The sequence below is a fragment of the Natator depressus genome, chromosome 1 (assembly GCF_965152275.1).
Source record: "Natator depressus isolate rNatDep1 chromosome 1, rNatDep2.hap1, whole genome shotgun sequence".
Lineage (NCBI taxonomy): Eukaryota > Metazoa > Chordata > Testudines > Cheloniidae > Natator > Natator depressus.
Genome location: NC_134234.1, coordinates 259,792,332 through 259,805,983, shown reverse-complemented (window position 1 = coordinate 259,805,983; position 13,652 = coordinate 259,792,332). Strand labels below are relative to the sequence as shown.

The window sequence follows — 13,652 nt, the reverse complement described above, 5'->3', positions numbered from 1 at the left end:
ACAGTGAGTGAACCACAGACAATCTTGTGACAAAAGACCTTGAACATCTACACAGCTGGACAAAGGGTTTTTTGGGTTTTCCTACTGTCAGATTAGCTGTCAAGTATGATTGAAGCCACTTGATAAAGACCTAAAAGTTGCACTGAGTGAACAGTGGAAACATTTTCACCAGAAGGGAGGTTTTGTGCTGTCTTCATCAAGCCTGAAGTGTGGAACAAACTCTTCTTAGTGCCTTTTAATAGAGTTAGTGAAGCCCACTGTGGCTTTCAAAAGTATATTCTGCTTTCATATCACCACTGCATACTGGCACTTTATCAAGAGCCTAGTACTGATTTTTGTTTTCTGCTACTTAATATCTTCAAACGGATTCTCTGTGTGCTGTTGAACTGAATTAGTGGCTGCTAGGAGTCCACTTGTCATCCCAGGTCTTTTGAGTGAGCCCCATCGAGACTTTCCTCGGTGTGCTTGTTTGTGTGGCTTTTTATCTCTACTGATTCTGCTTTTTTGTTTTCCTGGTGTTTTTTCCCTTTACAGCATCTGAAGCATCTAGGTAGAGATGTCTTGCCACTTCCTTGTTAACCTGCTTGTGGACAAAGGAATGCAGTAGAAATGTGATTAATCTTGCTTTTCATAAAGCACTTAAGAGTATTTCTCAGCCTAACTTGAAAATAATTTCAAGTTCTCACAAGCCATTGCTAAGGCTGCATATACAGATCCACCTGTCAATGCAGTAGAGCAACGTAAGCAGCTTCTCAGTGCAAGAAAAATCATTCTGATAAGCAAATTGGATGGAATTCAGAGAAGAGCAACAGCAATTAATTGTGGGCTGGAGGAGTTGACTTACAAACAGAAAACAAAACTAAGGCCTGGTCTACACTTAAAAATTAGATTGACCTACCTACGTCATTCACGACTGTGAAAAATGTTGTGCCCTGAGTGCTGTAGGTCAGTGCCACTGACCTACAGCCATAGCTGTGCCAGTGTACTGTAGATATACCCTAAGTGCTGAGTAAGTTGGGGAGAGAACATACGTGTCTGCAAATATTAGGTGCAAACATCAAAGAAGAACAAGAATTACTTAAGGAGGTGCGCAGCATTATTCCTATGGATAAAGGGATGAAATTAAGAAAAACAGTGCCTATACTAAACATAAAAAATAAGGCCTAATAATCATTGTTAGTTCATGGAGTAGTCTTCAAAGGAAGTAGTTGAAGGCTTGTTGCTTGAGCCATTTAAAACTAGAAGAGATATGGCTTTAGCACAGTGTTTCATGAACTTTGGTCCCTGAATCACAGTGGTCTGCCCAGTCTTTCCTGAGAATGGCAGAATGAAATGTAAAAAAACAGAGATTGGGCTGATGGAAGATGGGTCCTTTAGAGCATCTTTTATATGTTGGTCTGTAGAATGAAAAGGTGGAAGAACCACAACACTAGCAAGCATGCTATGGGACAACATTGGTTTGGGAGTGGCAGGGGAAGGGACTGGATGACCCAACAGGCCTTTTCAATCCCTATTTTCTATTGTCTACAATTTTTCATTCTGTTTTTGAAGCAGATGCCAAGAAGCAGAATCAGTCGGGCGTGTCTGGAATGGGTCTATCCTCCCAGCCCTTGGCTCGCCCACTGCAGCCTTTACAGGCGACTCCTCTGCAGCAGACAGGTGTGCCAACAAGTGGGCCTTCCCAGACCACCATACACGTACTACCTACAGGTAACTTCATTTTATATAGTTCTGTGAATGTGGCGAGTGGCTTCTGAAACCCGGTGCTGTTTGGTCTCTTTGTGTTAACTTTTTGAGATGAATATACTGACCCTGTTTTTCAGCAGGTTTTTTTATCTTTTTAGTGCCAGCCATAGAATCATAGAATATCAGGGTTGGAAGGCACCTCAGCAGGTCATCTAGTCTAACCCCCTGCTCAAAGCAGGGCCGATCCCCAATTAAATCATCCCAGCCAGGGCTTTGTCAAGCCTGACCTTAAAAACTTCTAAGGAAGGAGATTCCACCACCTCCCTAGGTAACGCATTCCAGTGTTTCACCACCCTCCTAGTGAAAAAGTTTTTCCTAATATCCAACCTAAATCTCCCCCACTGCAACTTGAGACCATTACTCCTTGTTCTGTCATCTGCTACCACTGAGAACAGTCTAGATCCATCCTCTTTGGAACCCCCTTTCAGGTAGTTGAAAGCAGCTATCAAATCCCCCCTCATTCTTCTCTTCCGTAGACTAAACATCCCCAGTTCCTTCAGCCTCTCATCATAACTCATGTGTTCCAGTCCCCTAATCATTTTTGTTGCCCTCTGCTGGACTCTTTCCAATTTTTCCACATCCTTCTTGTAGTGTGGGGCCCAAAACTGGACACAGTACTCCAGATGAGGCCTCACCAATGTCGAATAGAGGGGAACGATCACGTCCCTCGATCTGCTGGCAATGCCCCTACTTATACATCCCAAAATGCCATTGGCCTTCTTGGCAACAAGGGCACACTGTTGACTCATATCCAGCTTCTCGTCCACTGTAACCCCTAGGTCCTTCTCTGCAGAACTGCTGCCGAGCCATTCGGTCCCTAGTCTGTAGCGGTGCATGGGATTCTTCCGTACTAAGTGCAGGACTCTGCACTTGTCCTTGTTGAACCTCATCAGATTTCTTTTGGCCCAATCCTCCAATTTGTCTAGGTCCCTCTGTATCCTATCCCTACCCTCCAGCGTATCTACCTCTCCTCCCAGTTTAGTGTCATCTGCAAACTTGCTGAGGGTGCAATCCACACCATCCTCCAGATCATTTATGAAGATATTGAACAAAACCGGCCCCAGGACCGACCCTTGGGGCACTCCACTTGATACCGGCTGCCAACTAGGCATGGAGCCATTGATCACTACCCGTTGAGCCCAACAATCTAGCCAGCTTTCTATCTACCTTATAGTCCATTCATCCAGCCCATACTTCTTTAAATTGCTGGCAAGAATACTGTGGGAGACAGTGTCAAAAACTTTGCTAAAGTCAAGGAACAACACGTCCACTGCTTTCCCTTCATCCACAGAGCCAGTTATCTTCGTCATAGAAGGCAATTAGATTAGTCAGGCATGACTTGCCCTTGGTGAATCTATGCTGTCTGTTCCCGATCACTTTCCTCTCCTCTAAGTGCTTCAGAATTGATTCCTTGAGGACCTGCTCCATGATTTTTCCAGGGACTGAAGTGAGGCTGACTGGCCTGTATTTCCCAGGATCCTCCTCCTTCCCTTCCTAACCTCTTTGGGTTCTTCCAAAGCTGTAGAAATTGAAATGTTTTAAGCAGAGAAAGGTGAATGAGTCCTTGTGGAAGGGGCTAGATGGCAGAATAAGCTATTGTCCTATAAGCTGCGTCCTTCTGGGAATCATAGACTAGATAGAGAAGTCCTATTGGATGATCTAGTCTGTCCCTCAGGTGGGACAAGATTGGTCCTCACAATCCAATAAAGAAACATGGTCCACTGGATAGGACACTTCTAGAAATTATTAGCAATGTTGTTGGCTATCCAAGGAGAGCTGGAGGGGCCATTGAGGTGCCAGCTGCCCAAGGGAGGGGGGGTTGTTCAGGCACTGGGAATCTGCACCAGCTGTGGGGTTTGAATTCCTGAAGGGACTGCAATAGCACAGCCACTCACCCCTAGTACCTTGCTAGTTCTTGGGCAGCTCTGGTAGCTAAGCTGCTGTGGAGGTCCCTCCATCCCAGGTTGAACTTTCTTCTGTTAGCAGCATGACTTCAAAAATTAAAAAGGTATAAGGGAAACATAGGTCTCTCTTTCGCCCCACCCTGATGGGTGAGTGACTGAAGACCAATTAGACCTGATGTTATCCAATCATGAGAGCTCTCTAATGAGATCTGCACTGTTGCTCACTCTTCACTAATAATGCCAAAGCACACTTACCACCCAGGCTTTTCTATATTATTCCTTAAGGTTAGGATGCTATTTAGTTTTGGCAGAGGAGACTTAGTAATAGTAAAATGTTTGGGTTTTTTGGGCATTTGAACCACGTTAAGTAACAATTTACTATTTAACCATGAACTGTATCTCTTGGATATTATATATTTGTCTTCTCTGATTATCTAAAATTTTTATATATTTTGACATTTCTATATTATATAAAATATAACACACACACTTCAGTTTTGCTCAGACCACATTCCTCAATATCCTCCTTAACCCCTTAAAAGTAGATGCACTTAATGTAACGTTTCATAGAGACTGCTTTTATTTTCCATGGCTCACATGGATCAGTTGTCGAAGATGCCTGCATTCTGGAATGGGGATCTCAGTTTTAATCCTTTTGACTCCAATTTGTGATCCTTTTTATTTTTCCAGCTCAGACAACAGTGAATGTAACACATCGTCCAGTGACTCAGGGTGCTGCTAGGCTCCCCATACCTAGAGCTCCTGCTAACCACCAAGTGGTCTATACTACCCTTCCTGCACCACCAGCTCAGAATCCAGTGAGAGGTGCCGTCATGCAGAGCCCTGGTTTAAGGCAGGTCAGCCCACAGAGTGCAGGTAAGAGGTCCTTTTTCATGTATATCTTAGTACTGTTGAGATTGATAATATCAGGATACTCATTTGATGCCCAGATGCCTCTCACGATGTTATGCAGAGTTGTGGGGTGAATTCTCAGCTTATGAAGACATGAGAAAATCTCAAGTCAATAAGATCATGGGTCTTTGAAAACATTCCTCACTCAGGCATGTGGATGAGGAAAGGCTGGATAGGCATCTCCTCAGACAATGACACTAGTAGCCATGCACTTCTGGGTGATTTGTCCAAACTATGAATGAGTTTATAAGGTAACTAAACAACTGACATGCACCAATCTTGTAAAAGTGCGGTACCAGGGAAGTGGGGAGAGTGTATTTTATTCTTATGCAGTAAAATTCTTAAACCCATATACAGTGGAGTCGCATCGTACGCGCATTTAACTTACGCGAATTCAACTATATGCACTTGGCAGAAAAAAAAAAGAAAAATAACAATTTAAATAGTGTGGGCGATTCCGCCCACCATTCAAAGAGCGTATGCCCCAGAGTGAGCGTGCGATGGGAGATGTGGCTCTGCTGTTCCCTCAGTCGGTCTCAGTTCCCACATGCCTCTCATAGTGTGAGCATCTCGCCGCGCTGAGTGTGAGTCTCACGTTTAAAGATATGTATTTTTTGTACAACATGGCCCCTAAACGCAAGCCAACTACTTCATCTGGTTCTCAACTGAAGAATCAGCGATCTGTTCCAACGCTGGAGGAAAAACTGGCTGTGTTGGCCTTATTGACCGACAATATGTCGGTCTCCAACGTGGCGCGTAAATATGGCCGCAACGAATCTAGCATCCATGCCATCAAGATTCGAGAGAGAGAAATTCGTCAAGCCGGGGCATCAAGTGCTCCAATAAATGCTAAGGTGACGAGCCAGGTGCGTGATAAGACTTTAGTGAAGACTGAAAAGGCATTAAACTTATGGCTGGAAGACATGAACCGTAAACGTGTGCCTATCGATGGCAACATATTGCGAGAAAGGGCTCTTGGCCTCTACGCACTGTTCAAACCTCCCACCGAAGAGGGACAGCCTTCTGATGAAAAGAAATTCAAAGCCAGCCAAGGTTGGCTTAACAGTTTTAGGAACCGCTTCAACCTCAAAAATGTGCAGACTACTGGTGAAGCTGTATCTGCCAATGAAGAGGCAGCAAAAGCCTACCCCGAACAAAGAAAATCATAGAAGAAAAGGACCATCTTCTGGAACAAGTTTTTAATGCTGACGAGACTGGGCCCTTCTGGAAAAAAAATGCCCAACCACACTTACACTTCGAAATCAGAAAGAAAAGCTCCTGGCTTCAAAGCAGCTAAAGACCATGTGACTGTGTTGTTTTGTGGCAATGCGGCTGGGCATTTAATAAAGCCGGGTTTGCTCTACAGGGCTGCAAATCCCCGTGCCCTAAAAGGCAAGAACAAAATCTCCTGCCTGCGTTCTGGCAATCAAATAAAAAGGCTTGGGTGACAGCAGTGGCAGCGTTTCTGGATTGGTTCCACAAGTGTTTCATTCCGGAGGTCAAGAGGTACCTCGAAGAGAAACAACTTGACTTTAAAGTGTTGCTGATCATAGACAATGCTCCTGGCCACCTTGAGACACACACACCCTGCTTTGCGCCTACCAACGTTGAAGTAGTCTTTCTCCCCCCCAATACCTCCTCCAACCTCTCGACCAAGGCGTGATTCGCTGCTTCAAGGCCACGTACACGAGGCTTATGTTCTCATGGATACGTAGCGCTATGGATGCTGATCCCAATCTTAATGTGATGGAGTGTTGGAAGTCCTTCAACATTGCCGATTGCATCACTTATATTAAACAGGGAATGGATGCAATCAAGCCTGAAACAGTCAATGCATGTTGGTGAAACCTATGGAAAGAATGTGTGAATGATTTTAAGGGTTTCCCGACCACTGACAAAGAAATGAAACGCATTGTTCAGGTGGCCAGGCAAGTAGGTGGTGATGGCTTCGTCAACATCCTTGAGGAAGAAATTGAAGAATTAATTGAGGGCCATAGAGAAACATTGACAAATGAAGAGTTAGAGGAACTGATAAAATCGTCTACAGAAGATGAAGATGATGACGACGAACAGGAAGAGCCAGCAAGTTGGACTCTTCATAAATTTGTTTGTGTTCCAAGCAGCGAAACACTTGAATGATTTAATTTCTGAATACGATCCCTCTATGGAACGAAGCCTCAAAAGCACACGTAGTATTATGGACGATTTGAGACCGTATCAAGTAATGAATGAGCAGCTCAAGAGACAACAGCAACAGTTGCTGATCACCATGTTTTTCAAGAAAAAACAACCAGCAGCAGATGAGCCTACGCAATCAACTTCTCGAGCTGAACTAGAGCCAACCACTTGGTCTACGACGTGCTCTCTGTCACCCAAGCTCTCCATCATCTCCGTCTCCTGGATCAACGACAAGCCCTGATGACCACCCAGCAGTGTTGTCAGGGAAGAGGAAGACTAATCATCGGAGTGTGTTCAGTGCCCATCTTCATTGTCTCATCGTTCATCATACGGGCGCTGTACTAATCATCGTCGTCATTCATCATCGTCGCATCACCTTTGTCATAGTTGTCGTATCACCATTATCGTCGTCGTAGACTAGCAAGAATATCCAGGATGGATGGTGAGTGGTTAGGTTTACTGTTTTCCTTTTTTATTCTTTCTTTCTTCCGTTTCTCTCTCTTTTATGTAATTAAAAATACTGTAAAATTATATTTTGCATATGTACTTTTTATTATATACTGTACATTACTGTATACATTATACATTTATACATAGTAATGTACAGGGTTGCACAATATACACAAAACCATGTGCAGTATACTGTACTTTATGGGTGATTTAAGGGATTTTCAAGGGTAATTTTGACTATATGCGATTTTCATCTTACGCACTGACTTAGAACCTAACCCCCGAGTAAGATGCGCCTCCACTGTAGTAAATCAGACATGGCTTACCATCAGAATGCTCAGTTTCAGTGTAATTCCATAACAATGTGTAGTGTCCGATGCTATGTTTTTGGACCCTGTTCCAGTGAGATTTATCTTTGGTTTTATTTACCCCTGTATATCTCCAAGGAGCTGAGATTTCCCAGCAGTCACAGCATGAGCTATGATGCATGCTGGTTGTAGATGTCAGCAAGCTCAACTCAGTACTATGAGAACTTGATTCATATTTCCCCCAGCAGAAAATTATTTTCTTGTCATGAATGGCGCATGTCAAGCATAAAGTGCCTAAACTCATGTAACAATTAAGTGCAGATTTTTAATTGCTATTTTTAGTTCCTCTTTTATCATCTCCCTCCCTCCCTTCCTCTGCTATGGATGGTTTCTACACTGACAAGCATAAATGACCACATTCACTAGTTGTCCTGAGAATGAGAATAGACTCATACCTCTGCAAGGCTACTGGTTCCATAGCCCCTGCTATATACTGTCTCAGAGTGCTGTGTACTTGAATAGTATGTGACTGCACACCATGCCTTTGTGCTAAGTTAATTGATCCACTGCCCTAGTTTTAAAATTAGACTTTTTGGCAGATAGAATACCAGAAAAGACTGTATATTTCTCTTGCAAAAAAGCCTAAACAATGTGTGTGTAATAAATGACTTGTGGCTGTATTGCCTCAGGCTGTCAGCATATCAGATTGCACTAGCTAAGCAGTCTAAGCAGCTAAGCAGGTCTGGTCAGTGCTTGGGAGCTCTCCACAGAAAGTCAGCATCTTCAGGAAATAGTGTTCTTCAAATGTTTCTCTATAGATATTCCACAGTTGGTGCACATGTACCCAGTACTCTCAAGTTTGAATTATTTCGGCCATTAGTGTCCATTGGGGGCCATGTTTGCACCTGAGTGTCTTCATGCTTCCAGCCAAGGCATGAAGACCCCAGCCACCCTCACTTCCTTCTTACTGCCCATGGCTCTGAGTCAGAACTTGCAGCATCCAAGACTCTCTGCTCACTGTGCAGTCTGCCCATTCTTTTGTAAATAATTGTAAATAGATAGGTACTTACTCAATGTTAGTTTAGAGATTTTTTTTATAATGTATCTCTTAATATGTGACATAAAGAAAACCTATTTGTTTTTGACTGGGGGTCTGTCTACATAGCAACTAGACATCCGCAGCAAGCCCCTGCCCACCAATTTGGGCTCACAGGGCTTGGGCTGCGGAGGTGTTTCATTGCTTTGTAGACTTCCGGGCTCTGGCACACTCCCACTTCACAAGGTTCTAGAGCCCAGGCTCCAGCCCGAGCCCAAACATCTACACAGCAGTGAAACAGCCCTGCAGCCCAAGTCCCACAAGCCCAAGTCGGGGACCAGCAGCAGTTGTCTAGTTGTTGTGTAGACATACCCGGAGAATCTGTCCCCATACCTAAACCAGTCATTATGACTGAACACGAATCTCCAAGATTTCCTTTTATATGCTCACTAATGATGGGCACACCAGATGCTTATTGTGTCTGGGGGAGGGGCACGTAACGGACAGATGTGCCACTTGTAAATCTTTTTCTAAGAGAACCCCAAGAACCTGAGAATTCATCTGAAGATGCTCCTGTTGGAGAGGTTTGAATATGAATATTTGAATATATCCCTCTTCAAATTCCTGAACACTTAGTTTCAAAAAGTGCTCCTCCCAGCTCTTTTGCTCACAAATGTGAGATAACCACGTCAAAAGCTTCATCCCTCGTTAACTGGGGAACCAAAGGGAATGGGGAAAAAGAGCACCAATCCCACAAAGGGAAGAGATGTAGGTCTCTTTCATCAGATCCTTCCTCAAGAGGCCACAAATCACCTCAAAAATGATAGCTCAAGGCACCAGAATGGCCACTCTGACACTCATTTTGGCACTGGTCCCTGTGCCTCTTGACCCCCTTTCTTGGTATCACAGAAGTCACCTGGAACCAACCTCTCAACCCCAAGGTTCCTGGTATCGATATCTCTGATACTGACTATCCTGCTGCTGATGCCATCCACTCACCTGACTACAATAGTACCAACTAACTATACCACAATTCTACACGTTGTCAAAGGACCTCATGGTCTGTTTGGTACTGGACTTCTCTTGGTGAGTGGTAGTGAAGGAACCTTTTCCAGCACCAACTGCTGTTCTTACACAGGTACTGAACAGAGCACAGTGTGAGGGTATTCCCAGCACTCCAGCTGGAACAGCTTCTCATATCCTGGAGAACTCTTATTGTCATCCCCAGGCTCTGCAGATAGTAGGAAGGAGACCCCAGTTCGTTCTCTGGATATTCTGGCTAGTACATGCCACAAATGGGTCGATGGCTGATTTTTATTACCCCAGACATAAGACCTCAAAGAGGGATGTTACCTCTGGAATCCACTCCCATGACCATCCGCTCAATATGCCTATCCTTGGCCTTAATGGACACTATGGGGACTTCATCAGGTTAGAATACTGGTGTCAGCATCCCAGTACAGGGCTAGATCCCCTCACCCACAACCTCACAAGGGGTTATTAAAGGCAACTCAATGCACACTCCTGCCAACGAAGCAGACTGGTCATGGCTCTGATGAGGAGTTACAGATGCAGGACCACCCCATCCTGGCACCCATCACATTGTCATCTGCCAGTGAGGCTGTGGTACCCATACCACAACCCCAGATGACCACAAGATGTTCCAGGACTTGTAGGATGGCTCAGACTGAAGTATCCAGTGGAACTGCTCGTGGAAAAATCACACAAGCTCCTGGAAATCCTTCACACCTCTGAACCTGGACGACTTGCAGTGCCCATCAATGAGGGGCTTTTAGCACCACCTAAGTTGCTTTGGTAGGTGCCCACTTCTTTGGTACCAACATAAAAAAAAGCAGATCATTCCTACCAAATGCTTTCCCAAGGCTTTCAGCAATTTTACACTCACACCTGGGTCATTGGTTGTTGCACCACCTAACAAAAGGTGTAGCCAAAGACAGCAGAAAGCAACATCTGGAAGCAAGAAGTCCCAGGAACTAGATTTATTTGGACAGAAAAATTATTAAACATCTGGTGTTCAAATGCAAATCACCAGTTACTAGAGCTTCTTGGTGAAGTACAGTTATTTAAATTGGGACTCCATCACTAAATTCATCAATAGGCTTCCTCAAGATAGCAGAAATAAGTTTGTGCCTCTGATTGCTGAAGGTCAGCTTGTGGCACTTATATCGCTCTGAGTCGCCCTTGATACTGCTGACATAGCATGTAGATCCATGGCTACCTCAGTTGCCATGAGGAGACACTCTTGGCTCCAATCGTCAAGAATCCCTGAGGTACGAGTTACAATTGAGAATCTTCTGTTTGAGGGATGTGGACTTTTTAATATAAAGACTCATGAAATTTTACACTGAAGGACATGAGTGATGCTGAGGTCCCTAGAAGTCTATAGAGGGCTACTCACTGGTATGGTTATGAAGTGTATGAGTCTTGGGTTTACTCTTCAGGATTCCCTGTACCCTTCACTCCCTGGGAATTTACGCCCTGGCCCCAAAAAGGGAACACCACAGGCAAGTATATAGGTCAAGCCTGCTCCCTCCACAAATATTCCATCACCAGTGCCCAGCTGAGCCTTTGCACAAGAGTTCAGAGACCTTGATTTTCATCCCCCTCTACTGCCACGACCCTCACCCATGTGCTAAGGGCTACTTTTGATGCCTCAGTCAAAAAGTGCCTACCTTTATTGATGCCAGCCACTTCTGTCTCTCCACCCCTAATCTTTGGGGGCCTTCTCATACTTTTTGCCTACAATTGGGACTCTATCACAACAGGCAAGTAGGTTCTACAAACCATCCACCATGCTTACTCCGTCAGATTTCTCTCCCTTACCCCCACAAACCTCCTTCCCAGCCCCTCTCCATGGACTGCTCTCACGAGGAGATTCTCTGGCAAGAGGCAGTGTCTCTTCTCTAATGAAGGGCAATAGAACAAGTACCATCTTAATATCAAGAGAGAGGGTTCTATTCCCATATGTCTTAGTCCCAAAAAGTGACTGGTGGAGACCCAGTGAGGACCTTCAACAACTGAACATCTTTATTTGAAAGCCAAAATTCAGGATGGTTACACTAGCATCAATAATCCCCTCTCAAAAGGAGGGAATGTGATACACGGCTCTCAGTATGAAGGAGGATGCCCTGTTTTCATGTAGATACTCATCCTCCCAACAAAAAAATTTCTTCGTTTCCTGGTAGGTCAGGAACACTACCAGTTCAGAGTCCTTCACTTTGGACTAGCAACAGGTCCCAGAGTATTCATGAAGGTTTTCTGTGTGGTGGCAGTCCAGACAAGAGGTCCTAGCTACTCAGGCTTCCGATAGTTGGATGACTGGCTCCTAACAGGTAGTTCCAACCACCGGGTTAAGTCAGCAACTTCGTTCCTGCTTCATCTTCTAGCAGCCATGTCTGCATGAACAAAGAAAAGTCCATTTTGACACCCCCCCCCATATGGACAATAAACTTTATTGGAGTGACAGTGGTCTCCATTTCAGCAAGAGCTTTTCTCCTCACAGAAAGATTTCAATCGAGCAATCTGATAATACAGGTTACTTGCAAACCAAAAACTACAGGCCAGGCTGCACATCAGTCTGCTCAAAATGAGAGCGGTCTGCCTGGCCTGCGAAGCCTTTCTCCCACTCATACATTCACACCATATCCAAATAGTGTCAGCCAACATCATCAAAGTCTTTTATGTAAAACAAGCAGAGTGGAGCAAGATCCCTTCCCCTGTGCCTGGAATTGGTGCATCAGAAATCACATCACTATTCTAGCCACATACTATTAGGTGTTCAGAGTTCTCTAGCAGACAAACTCAGCAGAAACTTCTCTGCAGACCAGAATGGAAATACACAACTCTGTCCTGAGCAAGATATTTATTCAGTGGGGGACACCCCAATGGGATCTCTTCACATTGCAAACAGCAAACTTCCCCTGTACTACTCCGGGACAGCTAGGGGTCACGACTCCCAGAGCAACGCTCTCCTGTTATACAGACCAACTCAGATGTCTTTCCTCCCATCTCTCTGCTACCACAGGCCCAGACCCTTTTGGTTACTGGAACTTCTGAGACTGTCAACCCATTCTCCTATCAGGATCTGTCCCTTCCCAGATTTTGTAACTCAGGAAGACTGCAAAATCAGATACTCCAGTCCAGACCTACTTCACCCACCATGCCTGGTTTTTGGGTGGGCATCAGAACTAGAACAATCATGCTTGGGAGCTGTCCAAGCCACTCTTACTCAGAGTAGGAAAGATTCACCCAGGAACTGTTATCTAGCTAAATGGAGATGCTTCTCTGCCTGGGCACAGCACAATCACTCTTCCTCAGAATCTGCAGATAGCCCAGTCATTTTAGATTATGTCCTGTCATTGAAGAACTCGGGTCTTTCTATTAGCTCACAGCAGGTTCATCTTGCAGCGATCGGTGCCTGCCTTCCTCCACTGAACAGATGTTCAGTTTTCACTTGCCCAGCAACAGTTAGATTCCTTGTCAGGACCTTTCTGCCAATGATCAAGCCTACACCTCAATAGGACCTCAGTCTCATCCTTTCAATACTTACCAGACCACCATTTGAACCTTTGGCCACATGCACTATGTCCCACCTTTTCCCTGAAGATTGCATTTTTAGTTGCTATTATACCAGAAGGGTGAGCAAGGTGGGAGCACTCTTGGTTGATCCACCATATACACCATTTTTTCACAAAGAGAAGGTCTCCCTTCATCCTAAATTCCCCTCTAAAGTAATTTCTGAATTTCATGTCAACCAACCTATCTGCTTACCTCTTTTCTTCCCCAAACTCCATGCTTCTGTTGATGAGAAAAGATCTAATTTTCCAGATGTCAGATGTGCTCTGGCATTCTACCTGCAAAGGACCAAACTAATTAGAAAATCACTAAGACTGTTTGTCACTATAGCAGAAAGGTCACGAGGACAAATGAGAACCTCTAAGTATATTTCTGGTTGCATTATCATGCACTACTAATAAGTGTGTGTATGTGCCTCGCAAGGGGTTAGGGCACACTCCATAAGAGTACAAGATACTTCCACAGCATTTTTACAGGAGGTACCGATAGTGGACATTTGTAGAATGACTCCCTAGAGTTCAA

The 13,652-nt window shown here is 44.5% G+C and overlaps 1 protein-coding gene across 3 annotated transcripts in view; it reads left to right on the top strand.

Moving 5' to 3' along the window:
• ATF7IP (activating transcription factor 7 interacting protein) overlaps nt 1-13,652 on the top strand; it is a 168,280-nt gene that overhangs the window by 135,089 nt on the left and 19,539 nt on the right. For 2 of the 3 annotated variants that reach the window (XM_074941760.1, XM_074941762.1), the window contains exons 11-12: nt 1,552-1,710; nt 4,341-4,526. In XM_074941760.1, the coding sequence (XP_074797861.1) occupies nt 1,552-1,710; nt 4,341-4,526 (345 nt within the window). The remainder of the gene's footprint in view (nt 1-1,551; nt 1,711-4,340; nt 4,527-13,652) is intronic. The other variant, XM_074941761.1, reaches the window with a different exon arrangement.